At 39.8% G+C, this 23029-nt stretch overlaps 3 protein-coding genes across 3 annotated transcripts; all 3 read left to right on the top strand.

Annotated features, from left to right (window-relative positions):
- Positions 1-1533: 1533 nt before the first annotated feature.
- On the top strand, positions 1534-7702 carry spo11 (SPO11 initiator of meiotic double stranded breaks). Its single transcript, XM_026333110.1, has 13 exons — positions 1534-1646; positions 2714-2827; positions 3611-3699; positions 4074-4140; positions 4268-4376; positions 4683-4769; positions 5227-5263; positions 5425-5534; positions 5618-5717; positions 6092-6129; positions 6505-6581; positions 6967-7078; positions 7583-7702. The coding sequence occupies exons 1-13, from the start codon at positions 1534-1536 to the stop codon at positions 7700-7702; spliced, it is 1173 nt and encodes a 390-aa protein (XP_026188895.1).
- A 1093-nt stretch (positions 7703-8795) lies between these two features.
- Positions 8796-12595, top strand: LOC113145132 (5-aminolevulinate synthase, nonspecific, mitochondrial-like). Its single transcript, XM_026331529.1, has 11 exons — positions 8796-8851; positions 9105-9310; positions 9438-9629; positions 9781-9912; positions 10010-10229; positions 10325-10509; positions 10657-10836; positions 10937-11101; positions 11185-11453; positions 11854-12016; positions 12435-12595. The coding sequence occupies exons 1-11, from the start codon at positions 8796-8798 to the stop codon at positions 12593-12595; spliced, it is 1929 nt and encodes a 642-aa protein (XP_026187314.1).
- A 2989-nt stretch (positions 12596-15584) lies between these two features.
- LOC113145821 (dual specificity protein phosphatase 7-like) lies at positions 15585-20951 on the top strand. The gene is made up of 3 exons (XM_026332919.2): positions 15585-16301; positions 16972-17400; positions 18286-20951. Exons 1-3 carry the CDS (start codon positions 15932-15934, stop codon positions 18594-18596), a joined length of 1110 nt encoding a protein of 369 aa, XP_026188704.1. The 5' UTR covers positions 15585-15931; the 3' UTR covers positions 18597-20951.
- The last annotated feature ends 2078 nt before the right edge of the window (positions 20952-23029 follow it).

Below are 23029 nucleotides of genomic sequence, written 5' to 3'. Positions count from 1 at the left end.
CTTTCTTCTGACCTTGCAGCCCCCTACTTCCCCCATGTTCCCCCCTCCTGCCCAGCAAAAACACTCATCCCGAGAAAAGCACATGACTCGTTGCACTCTGTCTCCTCAGGTTAGGGCCTCACACTCGACACAAATCTCTCCTGGGCCAAAGGAACAGCAGGGGTCTCAGGCTTTGTAGAGAAGAAGAAAAGGACCCCTTACAACCTGTGGTCTTCCACAAATTAAATTTTTTTCAGTTTGGGTGACAGATTGTCGCTCATCACTTAGAGATGGCAATTACTCAGAAATTAAGAGACATTACTACGGAAGCAGCTTGTCAAAGCCACTGAGGGTAAAAGGGGACCTTTGGTAAAGCAGCACATTAGAAAATATTCAGGGTCGGGTCAGGGGCATGGACCTCCTCTCTTAAGACTGCGGCAGCCACACACTCTGAACAGGCCTTCATGCTGTGAAAGAAAGACCGCAACCTCTCCACAAACACACAGCATGCCTGCCAACAATTCTAAAAGGTGGGGAGTCTGACTGAACTAACAGTTGCAGCATCTAAGCAACGTTTGAACAATAAAGTAACACAACTGCAAGCAAGCTGATACAACAAAGACACAGAAAATGGTTTTGAAGGGTTGTTGTTGAAGAAATATGTGGGATCTCACCAGGGCATTGTATTTATTTAATGCCACCTTAATGTTTGAAGCTTAAAGTCAATTACTCTGATACAATAAACCGAATTACTAAAGAAAGCACAAGCAACATTTGTAGCATCTCACTGAGGCCTAAAACACATGTTGGCCAGCATATTGGTACACACAACCATCATCAAAATTATATTTAAAGATCACTTCCACATGGCTGACAAATGCAGTATATATTTGTTTCTCTGTGGCTCTAACCACAGCAAATTAGCTCCCACCCACCCTACTGAAACCACCACACACAAACAGAAACACAGGCTTACAGTAGACACACCTCTGGACAAGTAGCAGCAAGCTCACATAAAGGGTCTCATTACTGAGTGCCACAGAGGGTGCAAATAAAGATTTTTCCAAACCCAGCCACCATAGGCCTACTATCTTACACCAATGAGGTGCTAACTAGGCCACACACATTCCTGGCTCTTATTGATGGATGCAGCAATACTAACCTTTAGCTGGAAGAGGAAGACTAGGAGCTTCTTGTAGTCATTTCCAGGCTGCTATGTGCATGTCAGGACATCATTATTTACTGTAGATTATTCAGTCTGGTATTTCTACATTCTCCACCATGGCAACTGACTGCACAAACACAAACAGGAGGGGGGAGCAAATAAAGTCAGAAAACTAATCAAAAGAGACTGAACGAAGAGTCTGCAAATTGCATTTTCTAAGAAAAAGCAACAATACCAGCAATACCAATACCAATACCAATACATATTACCAAGTAATATGTACTTAAATCATCACAACTAACACTACCTGTTATACTATTAAGGTCTAATGATCTGTTAGCCAGATGTTATCCTGCAGGTGCACGTAGTATCAATAACGACACATGGTGATGAACTCCTACGGAGCAGACCTGTTTTCTGGAGTTGACCGGCTCCGAGCTCAACTAGTGAACAATGCGGAGCTCATGGCAGACTGTCAGCATGCGGAGGTCGAAGTCAGTCCGTAAGTTCACAGTCGCCCGGTCCGGTTGCCTGCTAATGTAGCTAGGCTAATGTTTACGGCTAGGTTAGCTAAGCTAGCGTTAGCCTCTCATCCTGGCTCTCGGTTTAATGGCAGCTGGTTTTCATTTGCTTAATTAAAATATAGCTAAGTAACTATTATAAAGCTGATAAGATAAGTTTAAGGCACACACACATATATATATATATATATATATATATATATATATATAGTTGATATATTTACTCTACACTGCGAATATGTTAGTTATACCCAGTTAGCTATCGTTAGCGACATATGCCGCACTAAGACATGCTAACATTAGTTAGCTAACATTACGTGCCAAAAACAAAGTCAGACTACGCTGAAGTAGTCTAACCTACCCACAGCATGTAGAGCTGCTTAAACCATAAGAGTATGAGTATATTTCCCGAAATAAACTTTACTGGGACAAACATGAATACAGTATGTTAGGGCATGTAGACTTGTGCACACAGACACACCTGCGGATGTAGGATGAGAAAGAAGAAAAAAAAACTTTTTTTTTTCTCTTTATTTAAAAATAGGGTTGACTTTAAGTTTGACTTTAAGTTTGGCTTTAAGTGCCTGAGTTTTGTTTTATGAAGATAAATTTAGCCACGAGCAGGAACCTCCCTTGTATTGAGTGAAAAAACAAAATACATCCCCAAAGTAAAGAAAATGAAATGATGATGATGCTTAACAGTGTTTTGTATACAGGGATGACCAAAGCTAATATACCACTATACAACCTGCTACAGTAGCCTCCTCTTTCATATCTCTGGATGGATTTGACCATTGTTACAAGTCAGTTAAGAGGACTGCTTCATGGCAATATTGAAAATATCTTGATGTCATCTGGACGACAACATGCATTATACTGTACCTAAGGCATCATGGACAAAAACAGCTCCTGTGCTAGGCCAAAATAGCTCACATTCAAAGCAGTTTTGGGACAGAAATTAGTGTGTTTTTTTTTAGGTAACTGGGCTGACTTGCATTATTTTATGTTTTTGATATGCTGTCATTCATAGTGTTTTTTTCACTTTCAGCAAGGAAATTTTGAACCACATTGAAAATGTTATACTAGGAATAGTGACCAGTCTGTCCAACAATGAGGCCCCTGTCCTGTCTCTGCCCAACAGATCCAGCTGGGCCAATATCAGGTAATGTGTAGCATGATGATTTGTTTTTGTTTGTTTATTTGTTGTTGTTGTTTTTGCACCCTGAACACTATAATTGTTTGGCATATCAAATCTTTGGGATCACCTAAGCTGACTACTCTTTAAAGGATCTTTAAAACACAAGCAGTCCTTTTGTATGAAGAAAAAATGCCAATATTGTTTTTTGGAAGGTCAGATCACACAAGATGATCTGATTGCTGTTTAATTTCCTTAAAAAGAAAATTGTCTTAATTTATACAGTGTGTCAACAACCATGTGGCAGGAAAAAGATATAATTTTTAACTTGGAGAGAGACTGAAGTTAAAATAATGTCCTGAGCTCAAAAGATGACAGTGATAAGGAGCTGAAAAGTACTACACCACACACACGAAGAAACACAAATTTGCAAAGTGCTTTAAAGTAACAAGTCTGCATAGACCTTATGCTCAGAACAAAGCAGACTGTCTGGTCTTGTTTAGATCAAACATTAGCACAGATTAAAGCTCATTCAGTCTCAATCCTTTCAAATGTGAGAATCCAACAGACTAAGCACTAAAGGTTTCATCAAGGAATCAGGACGGTGAGGTATGGGGGAGGCCTCCTGCCGTCTCACAGGTAGCCCTCAGGGTGTGGGGAATTTTAGATGGATTACAGGTGGTAGCTGATTTTCAAAGCTGTAAAAGTAAATGTAGCACACACATGTGTAGCTTACTTTAATGGCCTCTTTTCATAGCTTTTTCCCACTTGAATTTCAGTATGTTTTTCTTTCATTACTTCCCACTGAAGTTTTGACAGTGCCATCGGGCTTCAAATGAGTTCAGGAAGTTCCATCACCACCATTAGAAGTGACTGTCCTTCATCTGCCACTAAATTTGGTGAGAAGACACAAGCGCTCTTATGTTTTCTTTTTGTTCTTCTTTTCTGTTCTTGACAACTGGCTTTCTCTTAGTCATAGAACCTTTACGCTTTACTTCACTGTTCTTCACGTGGCTTCCATTTGTATTCATTGTGAACATATGCATAAACTGCACAAATGGCAGTAAAAGTCAGGCTTAGTTTTAGGTGACAAATTGGCTGAGACAGAACATGTTGAAAGAGGCTTTTAAGGATCAGTTTTTACCACATGGATATCCTAATTAAGAGCAGAATGTTTTATTCACCCCAGTCCTTTTAGATGTGATATAATACCAATTACAATGTTGAATGTGTAAGATAAAATTAATTTTCTTTTATTTGTTCCTGTTTCAAGCGCAAATTCTCAAGGTTCTTTCAGTTGTCTACAGACTTGTCCAGAGCAACTCATATGCAACAAAAAGGTTCTTTCTTATCATTTGACCATCAATTCACATTTAGATAAATTCTGTACATGGCCATTTGTTTAGTGAAGCAGTTTTGTTTTTCTTGGTTTTTGCTAAATCTCTCGAGGTTTACATGTTTCCACAGAGACATTTACTATAACGATACACAGCTGTTTGGTTCACAGACAACTGTTGATAGAATAGTGGATGATATCTCCTGCATGCTAAAGATTCCTCGCAGATCACTTCATGTGGTGAGTGTGTATGTCAGTGCTAATCTAAAGGCCATTTATACATGTAATCTGATTGTGTGGCAGAAAACACACAATAAAAGCAAATTTTCTTTGAAATGTGTGTTATTAGTTCAGGTCCCATAGATTCATTCTGTGAAAAGTGTAGTGCAGTGTTTTAAGCATTTTGTTCTGCTTTATATCACGCTAGTGAAAAAAATATGGTTTTTCTGATCAAAGAGAAGTGGAATTAACACTGAAATCAAAGAGGTTGGACTTTAAGTGTGCATGTGTGTTAATATGAGCATGTGTAAACTTTTACCTCACTAGTTGGCCACATCCAAGGGATTAATCTCAGGAGATCTGTGTTACCTGGAGGAGGACGGCACACGAATCGACTGTCATTCCAGCTCTAACGTATGTCCTATGAACAGACAACAACTGTTCTATTGACTGAAACAGATGTTACTACACTGAGAAACATGGAATCAAGTATAACTTAAGGATATCCTGGGGAGTCTACATTGCAATATTTTGGTTTATTTATATTTTTAATTATGAGGACAAATTTCCTGCCTTTTTCAAAACTGCTTTTTCAAATGTCTGCTGCACTGCCGGAGTTTCTGGCACATTACTGGCACCATCTTACCACCCTCTGCTGTCGACAGAAATGTTTGTCCCTGCTGGTAGAACATGTGATGCAAACAATATGCAAACATTGCTCTGTAGCCCCATGAGGCATCAACAACTCCGCAGGATGCCTTACAGTCAACAAAGTAGTAGTTTTACTAAGGTTTATAGTACAAAGGAATACATTTATTGTTGGACATCTTTTACTGGTTAAATCCATTTTTATGCCTGTGTTTTGTTTTAGGCTGTTGCAGTTTCATCAAACATTGGTGGAATTAGAAGTATCCTTTGTCTGCTTAAGAAAAATGTGTATTTCTTTCAACTGTTATTTGTTTATATATGCTTATTTTTTGTAACTCTTACATGCTTATAGGAATGTCTCATTTCATCTATATTTATACAGTATGATTACAGGGTGTATGTTTGTCTTGACCATGTTCAGATATTGTATCATCTGCAAAATTTGTGATGATAGTTGAGAAGGATGCAACCTTCCAGAGACTCCTGGATGACAATTTCTGCACAAAACTCTCTCCTTGCATCATAATTACAGTGTGGTTTTGAATGTTGTCTCTTTTTAAATACGAGCTGTATCAGTGTTCTCTATACATAACAGGGGTGTTTGTGTGAATCAGGGTAAAGGCATGCCAGATGTGAACAGCAGGTTGATGGTGAGGAAGCTTTGGGACACGCTCCACATCCCCATCTTTGCTCTGGTGGATGCTGACCCTCATGGTACACATCATCTGCCTGAGTGCAATTAGTTTACACATAATTCACATAGTTCCAAAAATTTTCAACAGTTGATTATCTTTCTTTCACCATACACAGACACATATACACACACACACACACACAATAGGGTTATCCCACTAAGCTGTTAGCACCTGTCTGGTGCGTCATGGTACCTAGTCTAGCTATTATTTCCGCTGGGATGACTGTTTCCGTCAGTCTCCATACCGCTAACCCTATTCCCATTGCATGGCGAGACACATATGTAATGCCTTACTTTGTTCTGAGCTCAGTTACAGATCTCAGAGGATAATTGCTCTGGTATGTTGGTGATTGCAGCATGTCTCTGTCTCCTCCTCACCGTCTGATTTTTTCAGGCATTGAGATCATGTGTATCTACAAGTACGGATCAGTGGTGAGTCCCACCATGCCAGTTATTCCTGTACTGTATATTATCTTATGTGGTCTGTTCAGTGTGTCCCTGTTAGCTGCATGTAATTATGCCTTTCTTAAGTAAAAATGGATCAATCAACCATCTCAGAATATTTGAACTGACACGGTATGGACCGAAAACGAGTGATTATTTTGACATGTCTGTTGATCCCTGCAATGTTTTTGTTATCATCCTTGTGTTCATTATCTTTGTTGTGAGCATGGTTTGGACATAACCGCATTATGTAGGTATGGTGCTGATTATCTGTTTATTTGAGATGCATGTTGCATATAGGCATGTTGTGTCTCTGTGTGTGTGTGACTGGGCGTGTTTGTGTGTGCACGGATTTTTCCACAGGCCATGTCGTTTGAGGCCCACAGTCTGACCGTCCCCAGCGTTATGTGGCTAGGCCTCCTCCCCTCTGACCTCCAGAGGTTTGGACTCAGCATTCGCTACTTCCTATTTCCTCCTCCTGTCTCTAATTGGGATTATATTCTGGGGACATTTAGATTGTTTGTTTTGGTTTCTGTTGCTGTTGCCCTCACTTATTTTTTCTCTGAGGAACTGCATCTAAGAGCATATTGAATTTTAAGTATATATCCCCTTTAGCTCAAATGGCTTTTTGACATACATTTAATTGTAGTCTGTCCAGTTTTTTGCCCCTAAACATGCACATAATAACTCTGTGAGGAGTCTATTAAAAATCGGAGTAAACACATCGTAGGAATCGCATCCATCTAAAGGACAGTCTGCTAGCTACTGTCATTTCCAAGAAATGAATAGGTTAAGAGCAGTAAAACCAACATTTTATTTGTCAAGGTTGCGGGTTCCTGATGACGCCCTGACACCCCTCAGCAAGAGAGATGAAAGCAAACTCAACAGCCTCCTCAAAAGGCCCTACTTAACCAGTCAGCCAGGCTGGCAGAAAGAGGTGAGAGAAGAATGGAAAATTCCATAAAGAAGGAGTGAATGAATGGAATATTGTGTATTTGTGTTCTTCTATGGATAGATCTTTTCTAGTTGTAAATTTTGCCAGTGTGAGATTTCAAAGATGTTTTTGTCCTATTAAAGTATTAAAAACGCATGAACCAGTTGGATGAATGTCAGTTTGAAGAGTCAGTATGACATCAGTAAAAAGGATAATGGGAGATAATAACCTCCCACGCTCACCTTTTGTGGGTCTGTTTGACATAATGTTAGTCTTACTTAAAGCTCCCTGCCCCTCTTTCAAAAAAGTTCTTTCTCAGAGGTTTGAATATTTTGCGTATGTGACACATGGTGGAGGAATGTCAGGGAGACGACCCTCAGCCTGCTGGTACTGAGGATAACAAAATAGTCCTTCTTTTGTGGAGAGATAAATACCTGATGATTTATGCTTGTTTGCTTGGTTTCCTGTTACATGCTTATTAAAAAGGCATGTCTGATCTTGTTGTAGATGGAACTGATGCAGCAGACAAAGGTCAAGGCTGAAATACAGTCCCTGGCAGCCATCTCTCCTGATTTCCTCACCAGCACATACCTGCCCAACAAGCTGCGTTATGGAGGCTGGGTATAAGCACAATGCTACCACCTAGTGGAAGGAGAATTAAACTCCCCTGACCCCAGGAAATAATAAAATGTTTATTTGAGTTTCTTTGCTTTGTAATGTTTGCATATTTATCAGTGAATGTGTTTTCATTTTCTAACTGTTTCAGAAATTTCTCATAATATTAAAACTACTGTAATCCCAAATCATGTTTTTTGGTGTCCTTGTTTATGTTGCTATGATGTTTGGACCTGCTGTTGCATAGTTAACCATCACCAAACACCACAATGCATTATGGAGCAAAGATTGCAAGTAGACAGATTAGGAAGATGATTTAGTGGTTTTAAATCTGAGACTGTTCACTTATTAATGTAAATTAAACCAGCTTCCTGCTGTTGTTCTCCAGCAGGTGGAAACAGCGGGCTCATCAGGGTTAGAAGAGGTAAAGAGCCCACTATCGGCTCGCTTTTTGATGCAAAACACCTCATAGGTAAAAAGCTGTAAATGTGTTTATAGTCTTGGGATGAGCAGCTTTCAACCATTCCAGGTCTCATATGTGACACTGAGGCAATTTATTGCTGCAAAACCACACTAAAGAGATGAGGCTACCTGAAAAGTAACTGCATACAGATATTTTTTGGCATTGCATCATAAATTATGTGGAATGTGTTATGCCATTTGTTTAAATATGTGATGTAAATGAAAGTTTAGTGTACAGTTCATTTTGGCTTAATAAAATAGTCAGTTACTTCAAAACCATCCATTTTCAGAAACACAATATTTACAAATTGTTAATTGACAATATAAAGAAGATATCAAAATATGTGGCGTCAAATTTGTGGACAGGTTCTGTAACAGTAACCCAGCCCCTTTCAGTTTTGTAATATAAGGGATGCTGGGAGCTCAGTTTGTTATAATTCAAGCATCTGTTTTAAAAAATAGAAGCCAGATGGCTCCTTTACTGTCTACACACATGTAGCAACACAGATCCTTGAGGATCCTTCTCTTTTCCACATGTCATGGGCAGCTGACTACAGAACAGAATGAATGAAAGCAGTCTCTTGGGTTTTTAACATAGCATCTATTCTGGTCTCACCAGTCATAGATCAGTGTGCAGCCAGTCATGTTTTGCAAGGCATTTTTCATCTGTTACATCAAGATGTACTGGGATGTATTCAGGTAAAAAAAAAAATAACTGCATGACATTTAGTAGACAACTGAGAGGAAGGATGATAAAGCAGCATGTTTGTGGCTTAGGTAGAAAACATTCTTAAATGTAAAATGTTGTTTTTGCACATGGTTGATGAAGCTTACATAATTCAACTAATCTGACCTTTATGAAATATATGTCAGGGATGTCTGTTCTGCTTCTCTTGTCAAAGTGTTTTGACAGATTTTTAACTGTCCCATTTTTTATTTCTTTCCTGTTTAGGTCAAAAATATTCCATATAGACACCGTGATCCACCAGTGTCCTTTCCTGACTGTTGTTCCTAGTGATTTCACGCAGCAGGCTAGGAAATCATCAGTGGTGAGCTATGCCCAAACTTGCCCTGTCATGATGAACCTGGCCTACGAACCTGCAGCCAAAGCTCTGTCTTCATCAGCCTCTGATTTCAAAGGCACTTTATCAAATGACGGTCAGTTTTAAGGTGACCATTACTTTTATTAGTGCATCCTATTATACTGTCACATTAATGATAATTTAAATTCAAATGAATGATATATATTCCTATTTAGTGGATTGAATATAATTTAGAAATTTAGCCCTGTGTTCTGTATATCCAAATCATAACGTCCAGTTGCTTCCAGGGAACACAACTCCACCAGCTGGCCAGGCTGTAGGCTCTAAATGCCCTTTCATGGCTGCAGAGATGGAACAGGAAAACAACAGGTTAATTAGAGAAGCCAGCGTGGAGCTGCAGGAGGACGTCCAAGAGATGCACTCTTTCTGCACAGGTAAGCTGTAATTAGATACCCATACAATTGGAAATTGCAAATCTTGAAATGTCCTTGTTTTGAGCATGCACACTCTGGTGTAAAGTGCATAGCACATGAACGTCATGTATTGTTTTCGAGATCATTAACAGTGTGCTTCTTTCTTGAACAGGGACAACATATGTGGATTTATCAGTTGTGGATCTAATCAAGTCAGACAAGGCCAATGCAGTGCTACCCAAAAACCTTTTTAAGTCAATGTCTTCCAAAGTATCTCACCTGATAAAGGACAATTTGCCTAAAGGTAAAAAATCCAAATTATTCTTAATGCAGAATAGTTCACAAAGAATATAGAAGATTTTTTTAATTTATAAAACCCTCCTCCCATTTTCCTCTGTTAGTTGCCACCTTCCAGTATGACAACTTTTTTGAAAAGAAGATTGAAAGCAAGAAGAGAGATCACACATACAGGGTTTTTAAGACAGTGAACAGACGGGCCTCCTCGTTCCCCATGGCAGAACACTACTCCAAATCTTTCCATTCAAAGAGGGATGTGTCTGTGTGGTGCAGCAATGACTACCTCGGCATGAGCTGTCACCCCAAAGTCACCCAGGCTATCATGTAAGTAGGCACACAGATCAGCTATTAGTGATAGGTGTCAAGTATGAAACAAAGGTACTTTCAACAAAATAAACTCTCCATTTTTTATCTCCAAGCGAGGCTGTACGAAGTCATGGTGCTGGTGCAGGAGGCACACGAAACATTTCAGGGACGAGTAAATTCCACGTGGAACTTGAATCTGAGCTCGCTGACCTGCACAGAAAGGATGCTGCCCTGCTGTTCACCTCCTGCTTTGTAGCAAATGATTCCACATTGTTTACTCTGGCGAAAATGCTCCCAGGTAAAGAAAAATTAAATAAAGCTTGGAAATGTTGAAACATGTGCTACAAAATTGTAATGTACTTGATCACATCATTTTGGAACTACATTGAAATCTATGGCAGAGATTTTAAGAAAGAGCTTTTTTTTGTTTGTTTGTTTACTCTAGGTTGTGAAATCTTCTCTGATGCTGGCAACCATGCCTCAATGATTCAGGGTATAAGAAACAGTGGGGCCAGGAAGTTTATTTTCCGTCACAATGATGTCAGCCACTTACAGGAGCTGCTTGAGAAGTCAGACTCCTCAGTTCCAAAGATTGTGGCCTTTGAGACAGTGCATTCAATGGACGGTAAGTACACGGCCCTGGCACTAAGTCTCAGTGCAATGTCTTTTCTATTTTATATCATAAGTAATCTTAAGCAATGTAGTGCTCACTGTGATCCCGACAGGATCTATGTGCTCACTAGAAGAGATGTGTGACATTGCCCACAAGTTTGGTGCTATTACCTTTGTGGATGAAGTACATGCTGTGGGGTTATATGGGCCCAGAGGAGGCGGGATTGGGGACAGAGACGGAGTCATGCACAAGATGGACATCATTTCTGGCACTCTTGGTAAGTCAAAGCTTCACTAAAGGGAAACATTTCTTGTCTGTTGCATCTGTGCCTCTCTGACCTTTTATGGGTTTCGTTTCTAGGCAAAGCATTCGGCTGCATGGGTGGCTACATTGCCAGCACCAGAGCTGTGGTGGACACAGTCCGCTCCTGTGCTGCAGGTTTCATCTTCACCACCTCCCTGCCCCCAATGCTGCTTGCAGGGGCTAAGGAATCCATCAAGATCCTGAAAAGTGACGAAGGTCGGATGCTAAGAAGAAAACATCAGAGGAGCATCAGGCTGCTCCGGCAGATGCTGGTGAGCTCGGGCCTTCCCGTGGTCCAGTGCCCTAGCCACATTATTCCTGTCCAGGTACGAAAACGTCTAATTTATCCCAGTCACCTAGGTCATGGAAAAATGATATACACTTGCCATTTTATTAGGTACACTTAGCTAAAACTAATACAATCTAGGACAACAGTCCTGCATTAAATCCTATCATCATGAAGATGTACCTAATAAACAACTGCAACTGAGTATGTATTTAGATTTGAAGCAATTCTAATTGCCTTTAACTTCACACGTTGAATAAATGCAGCATTTGTTGAACCGGTGCTTATGCAGGGATTGACCACTAACAGGACATGTTCTCTAATCACAAGGCAACACAACACTACTATACCATAGGTGTATATTTGAAGTTTTCTGTATGATTAGATATTAGGCCAGTTTTATTGCCAGCACTAAATGTGAGTCTGTGTGTGTTTGGCAGGTTGCAGACGCAGAGAAGAACACTAAGATCTGTGACATGATGATGTCTCATTACAACATCTATGTTCAGGCAATAAACTACCCCACTGTGGCTAAAGGAGAGGAGCTGCTGCGCATTATACCCACACCACACCACACTCCTCAGATGATGTACTACTTTGTTGGTACTGTGTGTCCACTGCTACTGAAGAGCATGAAATATTCAAGGATGGACCTTTTTAGAACCTTTGTTAATGATTTGTGAATATTAAACATTTGAGAAATTAAGCAGTGAAGCATTTCTTGTTGCACTGAACAATCTGGTTTATAAAATGTGAGCAGGATGTAAAATCTTTATGGAAAATTAAAGACTAAATGTAGTTAATATTCTCAGTACTTAACCTCATTATTATTGTAGCAGAGGTGCTGAAATGTCTCAGTATGTTACAGTCTCTGTGTGCCAAGATTATTTAAAAGCCCAATAATATATATTTATATTATCACATAGTAATTATTTTCACTCTGTTTATGCTTTGGGGTACTTTTAACATACATAATTTATGGCAGTGATTTATGATTTGTTTTCCTGCTTCGTATCCACAGACTGTCTGGTGAAGACATGGAAGGAGGTGGGTTTGGAGCTGTGCCTGCAATCCTCAGCAGAGTGTAACTTCTGCCAGCAGCCTCTTCACTTTGAGCTGATGAGTGAGCGAGAGAAGACTTATTTCTCAGAGCTCAGTCACATGATATCAGCAGTAGCTTGATAACTGTCAAATGCTAAATCCTGCTAACATACAAACTACGCATAAAATAATCTGTCACCAATAAAGTGTTCTTTTTCTTTTGTGTATTCCATTTTATATGTATTGATTATGCCCTGTACATTCACTGATTTCATTTATATGTGAAAATGTGATACTTTTCCCATGGCTATAAATAAATGAGGCCCTGAACCAACACATCATGATACACTGTGGGCAAATATTACACATAATTTGCTTCCAGAAAGGGTCTGTATGGAGCTACATGGAGCTACATGGAGCTACATGGCTATCTAAGACATGTGGCTTTTTTAATGAATCAGCCAATACATCTGTAAGCAGTTAGTCAAATCATTTTCAAAAAGCTAAACATTTATACATACTTGTAATTTCCCATCTATAATTTAGGTCTATGGTGGTGTAAGATACAGGTCCTTTAGGTTTACATATAATAAATTTATACAAAAGAATAAAATTATTCATTCAATAAACACATATTTAACATAAATAACCTATTATAACATATTGTACAGTTTAGATTTTTTAAAATTGAATATCTTACTAATTTAACAAAAAGGTATGCATTATGTATAATCAACTTAAGGGCTGGTTTATGGTCATCTGGTCATTCATTAATGAAACGTATTTCATAGTGGTCTCAGTTTCACCACATGGAGGCACTCTGGGTCTCCTGTTTGCAGCTGTGAGGCTGTGACGTCAGACACCTCCTCCCTTTGCAGATGAGTCATACTGTAGCTGTGCAGCAGCTTTCACGATGAACCACTAGATGGTATCAATAGAGGACATGATATTATGTTTCCACCTAAATAATGTGTGATATTGCTTTGGTGGTAATAAAATGGATCAGATACACTTCCATGTGTTTGTCACTGCATGTTTCAAAATAAGATATGTGGAGCGTGAATGGAATTGTCAGATTTATCTGTCATTAGTGTAGCAGCCTTATTTTACACAGCATTTTCATTTCAATTTTATGACATTAGATAATAGTTAGATGGAATTGCTAGTAAATTACTTACATATACTATTAAATTACTTGAATTAAAGTCTTTAACTCCCACATGCAAATAAACATCAAAGGAGAGGAAGCCCACCCCCCCCATCTGTCTGATCTTTGCATGCTTCCCCCTGTACATCTGCACATGACAGGAGTGTGTCTGTGTGCCTGCTGGGTATGCGTGAAAACCCTCACTTGACTTGACATGAAAAACCTGAAAGATCTTTCCTCTGAGAGAAATAGCTACTATGAGCTCACGTTTGTAGCACATTATGTAACCAAACTGTTGATGGAAGTGGAGCAGTCAGGTGACCAACGCTGTCATGCAAGTCCATCCAGCTAAGAATATCAATCAGTTGATTTTTATGAATTTTAATTTAAATCTCCTGCTCCATGTTGGATTGGTTTGAAATAATGAGCCACATTTATTATACAGAGGACCATACAGCTCCATGTTGTTCTTGGATTTGATTACTGTAAACCTTTAAATTTGTCCTTTCCCATAAACCAAATCTTACTTCATATATAGTAAATCCAGTAATTCAGGAAAGACTCCTTGGGTCATGGTTTTAATTTATTCCCTTCATTCCTCCCTGACTCTCTTAAGTTGATGCAGGCTGCTCAGTTCCTTACTGTGAAAGGTCTGAGGACAGGTCTGACACCTCCACACTTCTTGGAGGAGAGTTCAACAGCAATCATGTGGATATCAGGGGCTACAAGGGAATATGTGTGTGTGTTGGTTTTCAAACACCTGATATGGAGTGGAGGTGGGCTATTGTAGGCAGGTGCTGAAATGGTGGTGTGATGTAGTGTGGGGATGATAGGATGCCTGTTGTTGTGTGTCTGATTAGTCTATGGTTGAGAGCATTTGTGTGTGTGTGTGTGTGTGTGTGCAGGTTTCGCTCTGTTCTGTGTTAATCCCAATGCTCTGCACATCTGTGTCTCCCCCACTCACGTGTGCAGACAGATGAGCTGCACGGCTGGATTCCCACCGCACGCATTTCTCTCTCGCTCCCTCTCCCTCTCTTATTCCTCCTCACCATGCTCTTGCATTACTATTCACATCAGCAGTGAACCATGGGAATGCTGTGGATGCATCACACCAGAAGACACTAATGTACAGCAGCAACATACTTGCTCACCATGTAATATAGCTTGGTAAGAGCCTGGAAAGAAAGAAAGGGTTTTCGTTACACACTTCACCTCAGTAATAAAATGACACTTGAGGAAGAGGGCAGTTTCAGGGGTGGGTCCAATATGATAACAAAAATTATCATGACAGAAGATAACAGCATACTTCCGTAATGAAATCTTCTGTAACAAACACATCACTAATTCAAGATACAGACTAAATAAAGGGCAGTGAAGGAAGAAAACTTGTAATCCTGTGTAATGTACTAATGATAATAATAATAAATAATATTTTTATAGCTATGATTGTTCTATGAACTTATATAATCTGTATGTACCTAGTTATCTAAAGCAGCTAGAATACATAATATTATATTATTTCTGTTTGAAAGGGTATCATCAGCACTAACATTAGACTACACATAGGCATTTAGCTTCAGTGAGAGATAGTTAGGCACTGACAGGTGGAAACAAGGAGACACCCACAATATCAGCTATGTATCATACAGGTTGCAAATCTGCAAATATCATGCAATATATTTATTTGTTTATATTTGATTTTATTTACTAACAGACACACATTGAACCGCCATTAATAACAGCAATAAAAGTTTAAAAAAAATGTCAATACAAAGACATTTGGCAGCCTACTGCAGAACTAATGAATGCCTTGGAGAGTGTATGAATCATGTTCAGCTTGTATAAATTTGATGACAGTGTTTTAGTGATTGACAAAACGATTCCATTGGGACCTACTCATATTAAACTTATTGATATTTCTGCTATGGCTTTAAATCACAAAGAATAAACTCCTCCCTCTTGAGCTGCTCTACTGTCAACTAAAAAAACCTCCCATGCGTCGGAATGGTACAACAATGTGCATGGACCCTGGTACGATGTGGAGTGGCTGAAGTTGATAAAGGCTATAAAACATTCATTTTAAACTTTTATCGGGTGAATTAAAGTGTAAATAGGTGCCGGGGGGAAGTCAGCCTGGCTGGTTGATGGAAAGAGAGAAGAGGAAAAGGGAGAAATCTCTTCGCTGAAGCTGAAGCGCCATGCACTGGCCGGGCAACATTTAACGCTTCTTCTTTTCTCTCCGGGCGAAATGTAGTTAGTTTGTCGTCCTGTGCTGGGCCATGTAGTACGCGTTTGCGCTTGCATGTAGTTAGTATGATATTGAGTCCGCTATGTCTAATGTGAGGCCGAGTAAAAGCGTGGAGTGGCTGCAGCTGGAGTTGGAGTCCGGAGGCACTTCTCTGCTCCTGCTGGACTGCCGCTCACATGAGCTCTATGAATCATCCCACATAGAGACCGCCATAAACCTGGCCATACCGGGGCTCATGCTCCGCAGGTTCAAAAAGGGCAACATACCCATCCGGACTATCATCCCGAGCCACGAGGATAAGGAGAAGTTCATCAGACGGTGCCAAACGGACACGGTCGTCCTGTACGACGAGAGCACGGTGGACTGGCAGGAAAGTGGCGCTCCAGCATCGGTTCTGGGTCTGCTTCTTCAAAAACTATGGGACGACGGCTGTAAAGCCTTTTACTTGGAAGGTAATAATTTTAAATCATCCTAAACAACTATGTAATTGCACTTTAATGTATGTATATATATATATATAGTTATATACATCAGTGGCTATATATATATATATATAAATATATATATATATATATAAGCTTCGTATTTTAATGGCGTGGCTGTGAGACGTTTTATTCGATCACTAAGTTAAAATGTTGCGAGTCTCGGGCAAGTTTCTGTCTTTGCATTAAATGAACCCCCACGATTATACTTTGAAGAGACGTTAGCAGGAGTTTTTACGTGAAGGGGTTTTAAACTTTCCACATGCCGAGTTTTGCACCGTAACACTCGTGGAGACCCTGGCGCTTGTTGTGGTTCTTTCTGTTGACGTTGCGTCAGCGCCGAGGTTCACGCAAAGTTGCGGGTCTGCGGTTTGTGCTGTTCACTTTGTGTGTTGTGTCACTGAGATTCTCAATTAAAATACCAAAATGGCTGCGCCATGTTTCGCTCTAGCAGGAACAGACATGCATTTCATGAATGGTGTTTTTGGGGGGAACTTGAGCTCCCTCTTCACAGCTCTGCTTCAGGACCCAGGCCTTTTCTACAGGACTGAAATCAACTAGTTATATGAGCTGTCCTTTTCTTTAAAGCACTTCACATGCTTACATGTGACTTGGTTGTTGTGTTGTGGCTCTTGTCCAGGTGGATTTGTAAAGTTTCACACAGAGTACCCAGAACACTGTGAGACTCTGCTCGACAGCTCCTGTCCCAGCTCCTCTCCTCCCCTCTCAGCTCTGGGCTTTGGAAATCTCCGGATCAGCTCAGATTGTTCCGACGGGGAGTCCGATCGAGATCCGAGCAGTGCCACAGAGCCTGAAGAGAGCCCCATCCCCAGCAATCAGCCTGCCTTCCCTGTGGAGATCCTCCCCTACCTTTACCTGGGCTGCGCCAAAGACTCCACTAACCTAGACGTGCTGGGCCAGTACAACATCAAATACATCCTGAATGTCACACCCAATCTCCCCAACATGTTTGAGCATGATGGCCACTTCAGGTACAAACAGATTCCCATTTCAGACCACTGGAGTCAGAACCTGTCCCAGTTCTTCCCAGAGGCCATATCATTTATAGGTAAGTCAATAACTGGAAATATGTTCGTGTGTGTGTGAGGCAGCGAATCAAGTCATTCATTGTTTTCCGATGTTGTTTAATGATAAAGTAATAATCAACACTTCTAAATATTTTTAATGACAATGATTATTTAGCAAACTTCTGTGTGACCAGTGGGTGATTGAGTCTCTTTTTACAAGTCATTTGCAGTTTCTACAGTGAGCCATGATAAAGGTTCCCTCTCTAACCACTTGTGTAGGTCGCTATCAGCTGTTGTGGCAGTGAATTGCTTTTATACAGAGCAACCCATTAATCCTGAAACTGAACACATCTTTTCGTTTGTTTTTTAGTAGCACGACAACATTTTGTTTCACTTTCACTTTTGATTCGTAGTCTGTCACCACAACTGCACCTGAAACCACAGCTCTTGACTTGTTTGTTTGGTGGCAGCAGGGCTTTGTGAGATGAACTAGTTTCCAAAAAGGTTTAGAGGTAGAACGAGGAAGGAAATGCTGTTTCCACTCTCTGGGGTTTTGTTTGATTGCAGGGTCACACGCTAGGCGTAGTGTTTTTAAGTTGACGTTTGTCTGCCGCTGTCTGTAACTAACAGGATATTAGTTACACAGTCTTCTAGGTCAAATGAACTGTTAAAACACGACTTGAGCCTCTCAGTCAACAGCAGAGGTTTACAATGCCATTATTGTGCCACTGACAGTGTGAGTTATGTCACCAGAGAGGCAGAACATTGACAACTACTAAAAATTTCTTGAACAGTGTAGTAAAGGAAAATATTAATCAGTGAAAGTATTGTTTAGAGTCTGAGAACTAAAAGAATATGCTTGCTGTTCTGTAATAGCTGTCAGTGGATAACTCTCTGTTGACTCCAGTTTTCCCTTCCTGTCACAGATGAGGCTCGGTCGAAGCAGTGCGGCATCCTGGTCCACTGCTTGGCCGGCATCAGTCGCTCAGTCACAGTCACTGTGGCCTACCTGATGCAGAGACTCAACCTTTCCCTCAACGATGCTTATGACTTTGTAAAGAGGAAGAAGTCCAACATTTCCCCTAACTTCAACTTCATGGGTCAGCTCCTGGACTTTGAGAGGACGCTGGGGCTGCACAGTCCATGTGATAACCGCTCTACCAACAAGGAGCAGCTCTTCTTCACCACACCGACCAATCACAATGTCTTCCAGCTGGACACACTGGAGTCGACATGAGATCGATCGGACTATCAGACAGCTTTTTTGTTGTTTCCTATAGTGTCTTTGAGGTTTTCTGAGTCTGTCAGATGCTTAAATATCTGACACAAACAGCAAGTCATTCACAGTATTTCTGCTTCTAAAGGAACAACACTGACTTGTTAAATGACCAGTGCAGAGAACATGCCTTAACATCTAATACAAGGATGAATTTTACTATCCACGATACATGGCACTGATGAATGGCCATGGACAGCCATAATAGCAGGACAATTAATAACTTTTCTATTAAATCTATTGTTTGACTGTTACTTATTATTCACCAGCTGTAAAGTTGATGTTGTATTTCTTTGTATCACTTGATTATTGCCTTGATGGTCTAAAAGGAGTCTTTAGCCAATCAGAATGTTTTCTGGGGACCAATCTGAGATGTTTTGATGGTACTGTAGATGAGAGACATAAGCTACTACAGTGATCCGGCCTTGAATTGTTGTGTTTTTCTTCTCATGACTGTTTGCAGTAATCTTGCAACAGAATGGAGTAACCATAGAGTAGCAGTTGTTCTTGTGCTTCTTTTAGTCAGAACACCTTAACTAATATCTGGTAAAAATTATGATATTAGCTAAGTGGCCACTTGTTGTGAAATAGCAAAGTTAAAGCAGTTTACACTTCAGAAACCCTCCTATTCATTCTGTTGCTTGTAACTGCATTATTTGCATATAATTCTGTTCTACAACGGACCTTGTTTTGTAACCTTTGCATCATATTGCCTGTCATTGTTGAGGCCTTGACCATACCTAAAACTGAAATTGAACTCTATGTCATTTAATGAGTTGAGCTATATTGTAGGGCTGGATTTAAAATCAAAAACATTTTTTGATAAATCCCTGTTTTTATGATCCCATATCAAATCTTGCAATCCCATAATCAATCTTTGCATTTGCGCCTTTTCTCAGTAATCCTGTATATCTGTACTACATGGTTTGTGTATGCACTAGTTCCTTATTGTAGGTGATTCAGCAAAATACCTACTTTTTGGAAATTGGGTTTCTTAGAACCTGCACAAAAAGTTATTTTAAGTTAGATGATAACTGGCTACGTTAGCTAGCTTGAGTCACGACACACCTGTAAACGGTCAGTTCCAGACTATACAGACCCACCACAGTTTACAGGACATTGCTCAGGATGATTCGCTCACTCTAGCAAATTTATAGATCGTATCTACAAAAGGGATAGACTGAAAAAGACTCTCCATACTGATCTGAGCTCTCAGTTTGTGCTTGTTGAAGAGTCCCTGGCTATGTGATGTGAGGCAGTGGAAGTCAAGTGAACAGTGTGTTGATTGTACTTCATTCAGTCTGATATCTTGTCAGCACAAACAGTGCAGAGGGATTAGTGGGAAGACTCTCAGTGTCTGCCCAGTCTGTGCTCTAAGTGATCATTAAAGTGGAGGTCTGTATTTAGTTAGTCCACATGTAGCTGTATGGGGTAGCATTTATTTCCAAAATATGTATAATGATGGCACCCTTGTAAGTGGTGCAGGTTTTTTAATATTATGTGTGTTTTGCACACATATGCCTAACATAATATACATTTGTATAAATTTTAGTCTTTTTGCATTTTTCAAGAGAGATAAATCAGTGGTCCATAGTTTTATAATAGAGAAATATGTTTACAATTTAGCTAATAAGCACTTTACACAATTTTATATTCAACTAAACAACAGTGTTGCTCACTTGTTGAATGTAGAATATTCATCAGGAATCAAATCAAACCAAAAAAAAAAAATGATTTGGGATCTTGTGAATTGAAACCTAAACAAATTCGAGATCTGTCTTGACATCCAGCCCTGGTATAGTGTATAGGTATAGTTTTTGCCACAACTGAACAAAGATGTAAGTAATCAGTGTATAAAGGAATGAATGTCCACCCTATTTTTTTACTCTGACAGTCTTCAGGCTGCAGCTATTCCTTCTGTGGCACATTAATGTTAAGGGAAGCATGATGTGTAATTAGCTGTTCTGTATTGCCAGTCTTGTGTCAGAACAAATGAATGAGTTTGATGATTGAGAGGGAATGAAAGGAAATGAGTTTGAATAATGTGTTCTTACCTCACAGAGAGACATTTTCAGGGATTTTTATACAAGGCATCTGTATCTTGTCATGGCCTCTTAAAGTGCATCCAAGGGCTGTTTTGTTTGGTATGTTATTAAAATGTGGTTGTTAAGGGGTCTGGGACCATTTTCTCAAATTCATGAAGGATGCGAAAGTGACCCCATTTTGACCCGTATGTATAGTCTGTAAAACCAAATGTCCAAGACATTCTGTACACATTTCTACAACAAATATATTGTATATTTTTTCTTGAATAGCTTTGGTTTGTCTTTGTTTGACTTTGAAATCTCTTACTGAAATTGACAGCACACTTTCAGAAAGCAAAAGTTGTGTGGTTGGGTCTATGCCAATGAATCCTGTGACAAGTTAAAGTTGTGAGCTGTGGCGTTCCACAGTCGAGCCTCGGGGCTGTAGGTGTGGTCCAATGTCTGTTTTCTGTCCACTCTGATTCTTGGCTTCCTGTCTCCCACAGGCTTTCTGACACAAAGACAAGTGACAGGGCTAGATCTGTCAGTACCACAGTGCAGCCACACCCACTGCCAGTCACTCAAACAGCGCTTAAAGGAAGAGGAAGATGACGCAGCATGTGCTGTACCACAAGATTTCTGACAGCTCTCTGCAACTTCAGGAGAGATAAAATTTACTAACCACATTTCACAATAACAGTTTGAAGTGTATTATCCTCAGCTAAACATGTTTTGCTATTTTTAAATGCAAAATATCCTTTAAAGCTATACATGCTTGTTTTTTTAAAAAGAAGGAAGCATTTTCAGCAAAGTAATCTTTTATTTACTGATATATTCAGTTTGTATGTCCCCACAAACCAGACAGTGAGTTTTATAAAGAAATGTAGAATATGTTGGCTAATGTCAGACCAAATATGATTTCAGTGACCGCAAGATTAAGGTAGGTATATATGTTATTGCTTTACTTTCTCACCCAATGAATAAACTAGACAATCATTTTCAAATTTGGTTTGTTAAATAGTTGGAAAAAAACTTGTTCTACTTTTCTTGATTTCTCAGCATTTTGACTTGCAGCTCCTCGGTTGCTTCTGTGGTTTGGTTTTGTTTCTACCTTGTCTGAGAGATTTATTCATACAGTTTGTGCTTTGCCAGATGTCAGAAAGATGTTGCAGTGAATTGCCTTCGCTGAAGTAATTATCTAAAGAAGTGAAGCCAGGCTTTCTAAGTCAGGAAAATTATAGGTGGGAAATGTTCGGTAGTTGATCTGTGCTGCAGTTTATGGTCCAATAACTGTCACTCTGGGGTTTAATGACTTAAATACTGGATTGATTGTGATAGTTTCAGATTTGGGGCTTAGATGATAGAGAATATTTTAGCAGGCAAAAATTAAAATCTTTAACTTTCACAACAGCAATACAGCACATATAAAAAAGATACCTACCTAGCAACGTTTCACTGTTATGATAATAAAAGCTGTTGAGTGAGGGTTTTCCAGCATGAGTGAGCCTGGCTTGCCACATACCTGCAGGGCAAGCCTATGATTAAGTCTGAAAAGACACCCACGATAAGGCAGAAGCAAAGGGCAATGCCTGGGGATAATGTAAGTGAGAAACAATCAGTGATCTTCACTTAACTGGAACATCTACAGGATATCAGCAGCAATGTACAATAATAATGATTTATATATTTACACACCTTCATATTCAGTACCAGTGCCAGCATACCAGAGCCTTTACACACTTACTTTCAGATACTGTGGCTATTGGTATGTGGGAGTCCCTCGCAGTCGCTCTTGATACTTTTCCTTGGCAGCAACTCTGCCTTGCTGTGTCTCACCTGAGAATTAAGCATAGCCTTTTGGATTATGTAATTATAAATCACTCTGTGTGCTGCCGCTGCCAACCTCAAAGGCAAGGTGTGGGGTCTTAACACCTCCTGTTTTTCCATGTTACTAAGATACTCTAGAAAATCAGAAGAAAAGTCATGCCTGCTCATGAACAGTAAATTTAAAAATATAATTTCCGTATATATAAATAGAGTTATATACGTCTGTGTCTTTCTCAAGCTGTTTTTGCTGTCAGTGTATGTTTTGTGTGACAGTATGTATTTCTGTCCTGTTGTAATCACTCATGAAGGGAAGCAGAGTCAAATGCAGTGCTTACTCAGCAGTAGTTGCTGGGGAAGCAGATGTGCATGAGACTGACAGGATTTTAGTTCAGGGTGGGGGTCATGTGTCTGTTTGCAAGCTGGTCTATTTGTGTATATGTATGTGTGTGTGATACGACAAAGGCTGAGTGGACGCCAGTCAGAGCTGGTTCACACCTGCTGTGGTTATACGAGCATACTTAGCATACTGCATGACTGACAATT

Source organism: Mastacembelus armatus, chromosome 7, assembly GCF_900324485.2.
Source record: "Mastacembelus armatus chromosome 7, fMasArm1.2, whole genome shotgun sequence".
Taxonomy (NCBI): Eukaryota; Metazoa; Chordata; class Actinopteri; order Synbranchiformes; family Mastacembelidae; genus Mastacembelus; species Mastacembelus armatus.
This window is presented reverse-complemented; position numbering and strand designations above follow the sequence as displayed.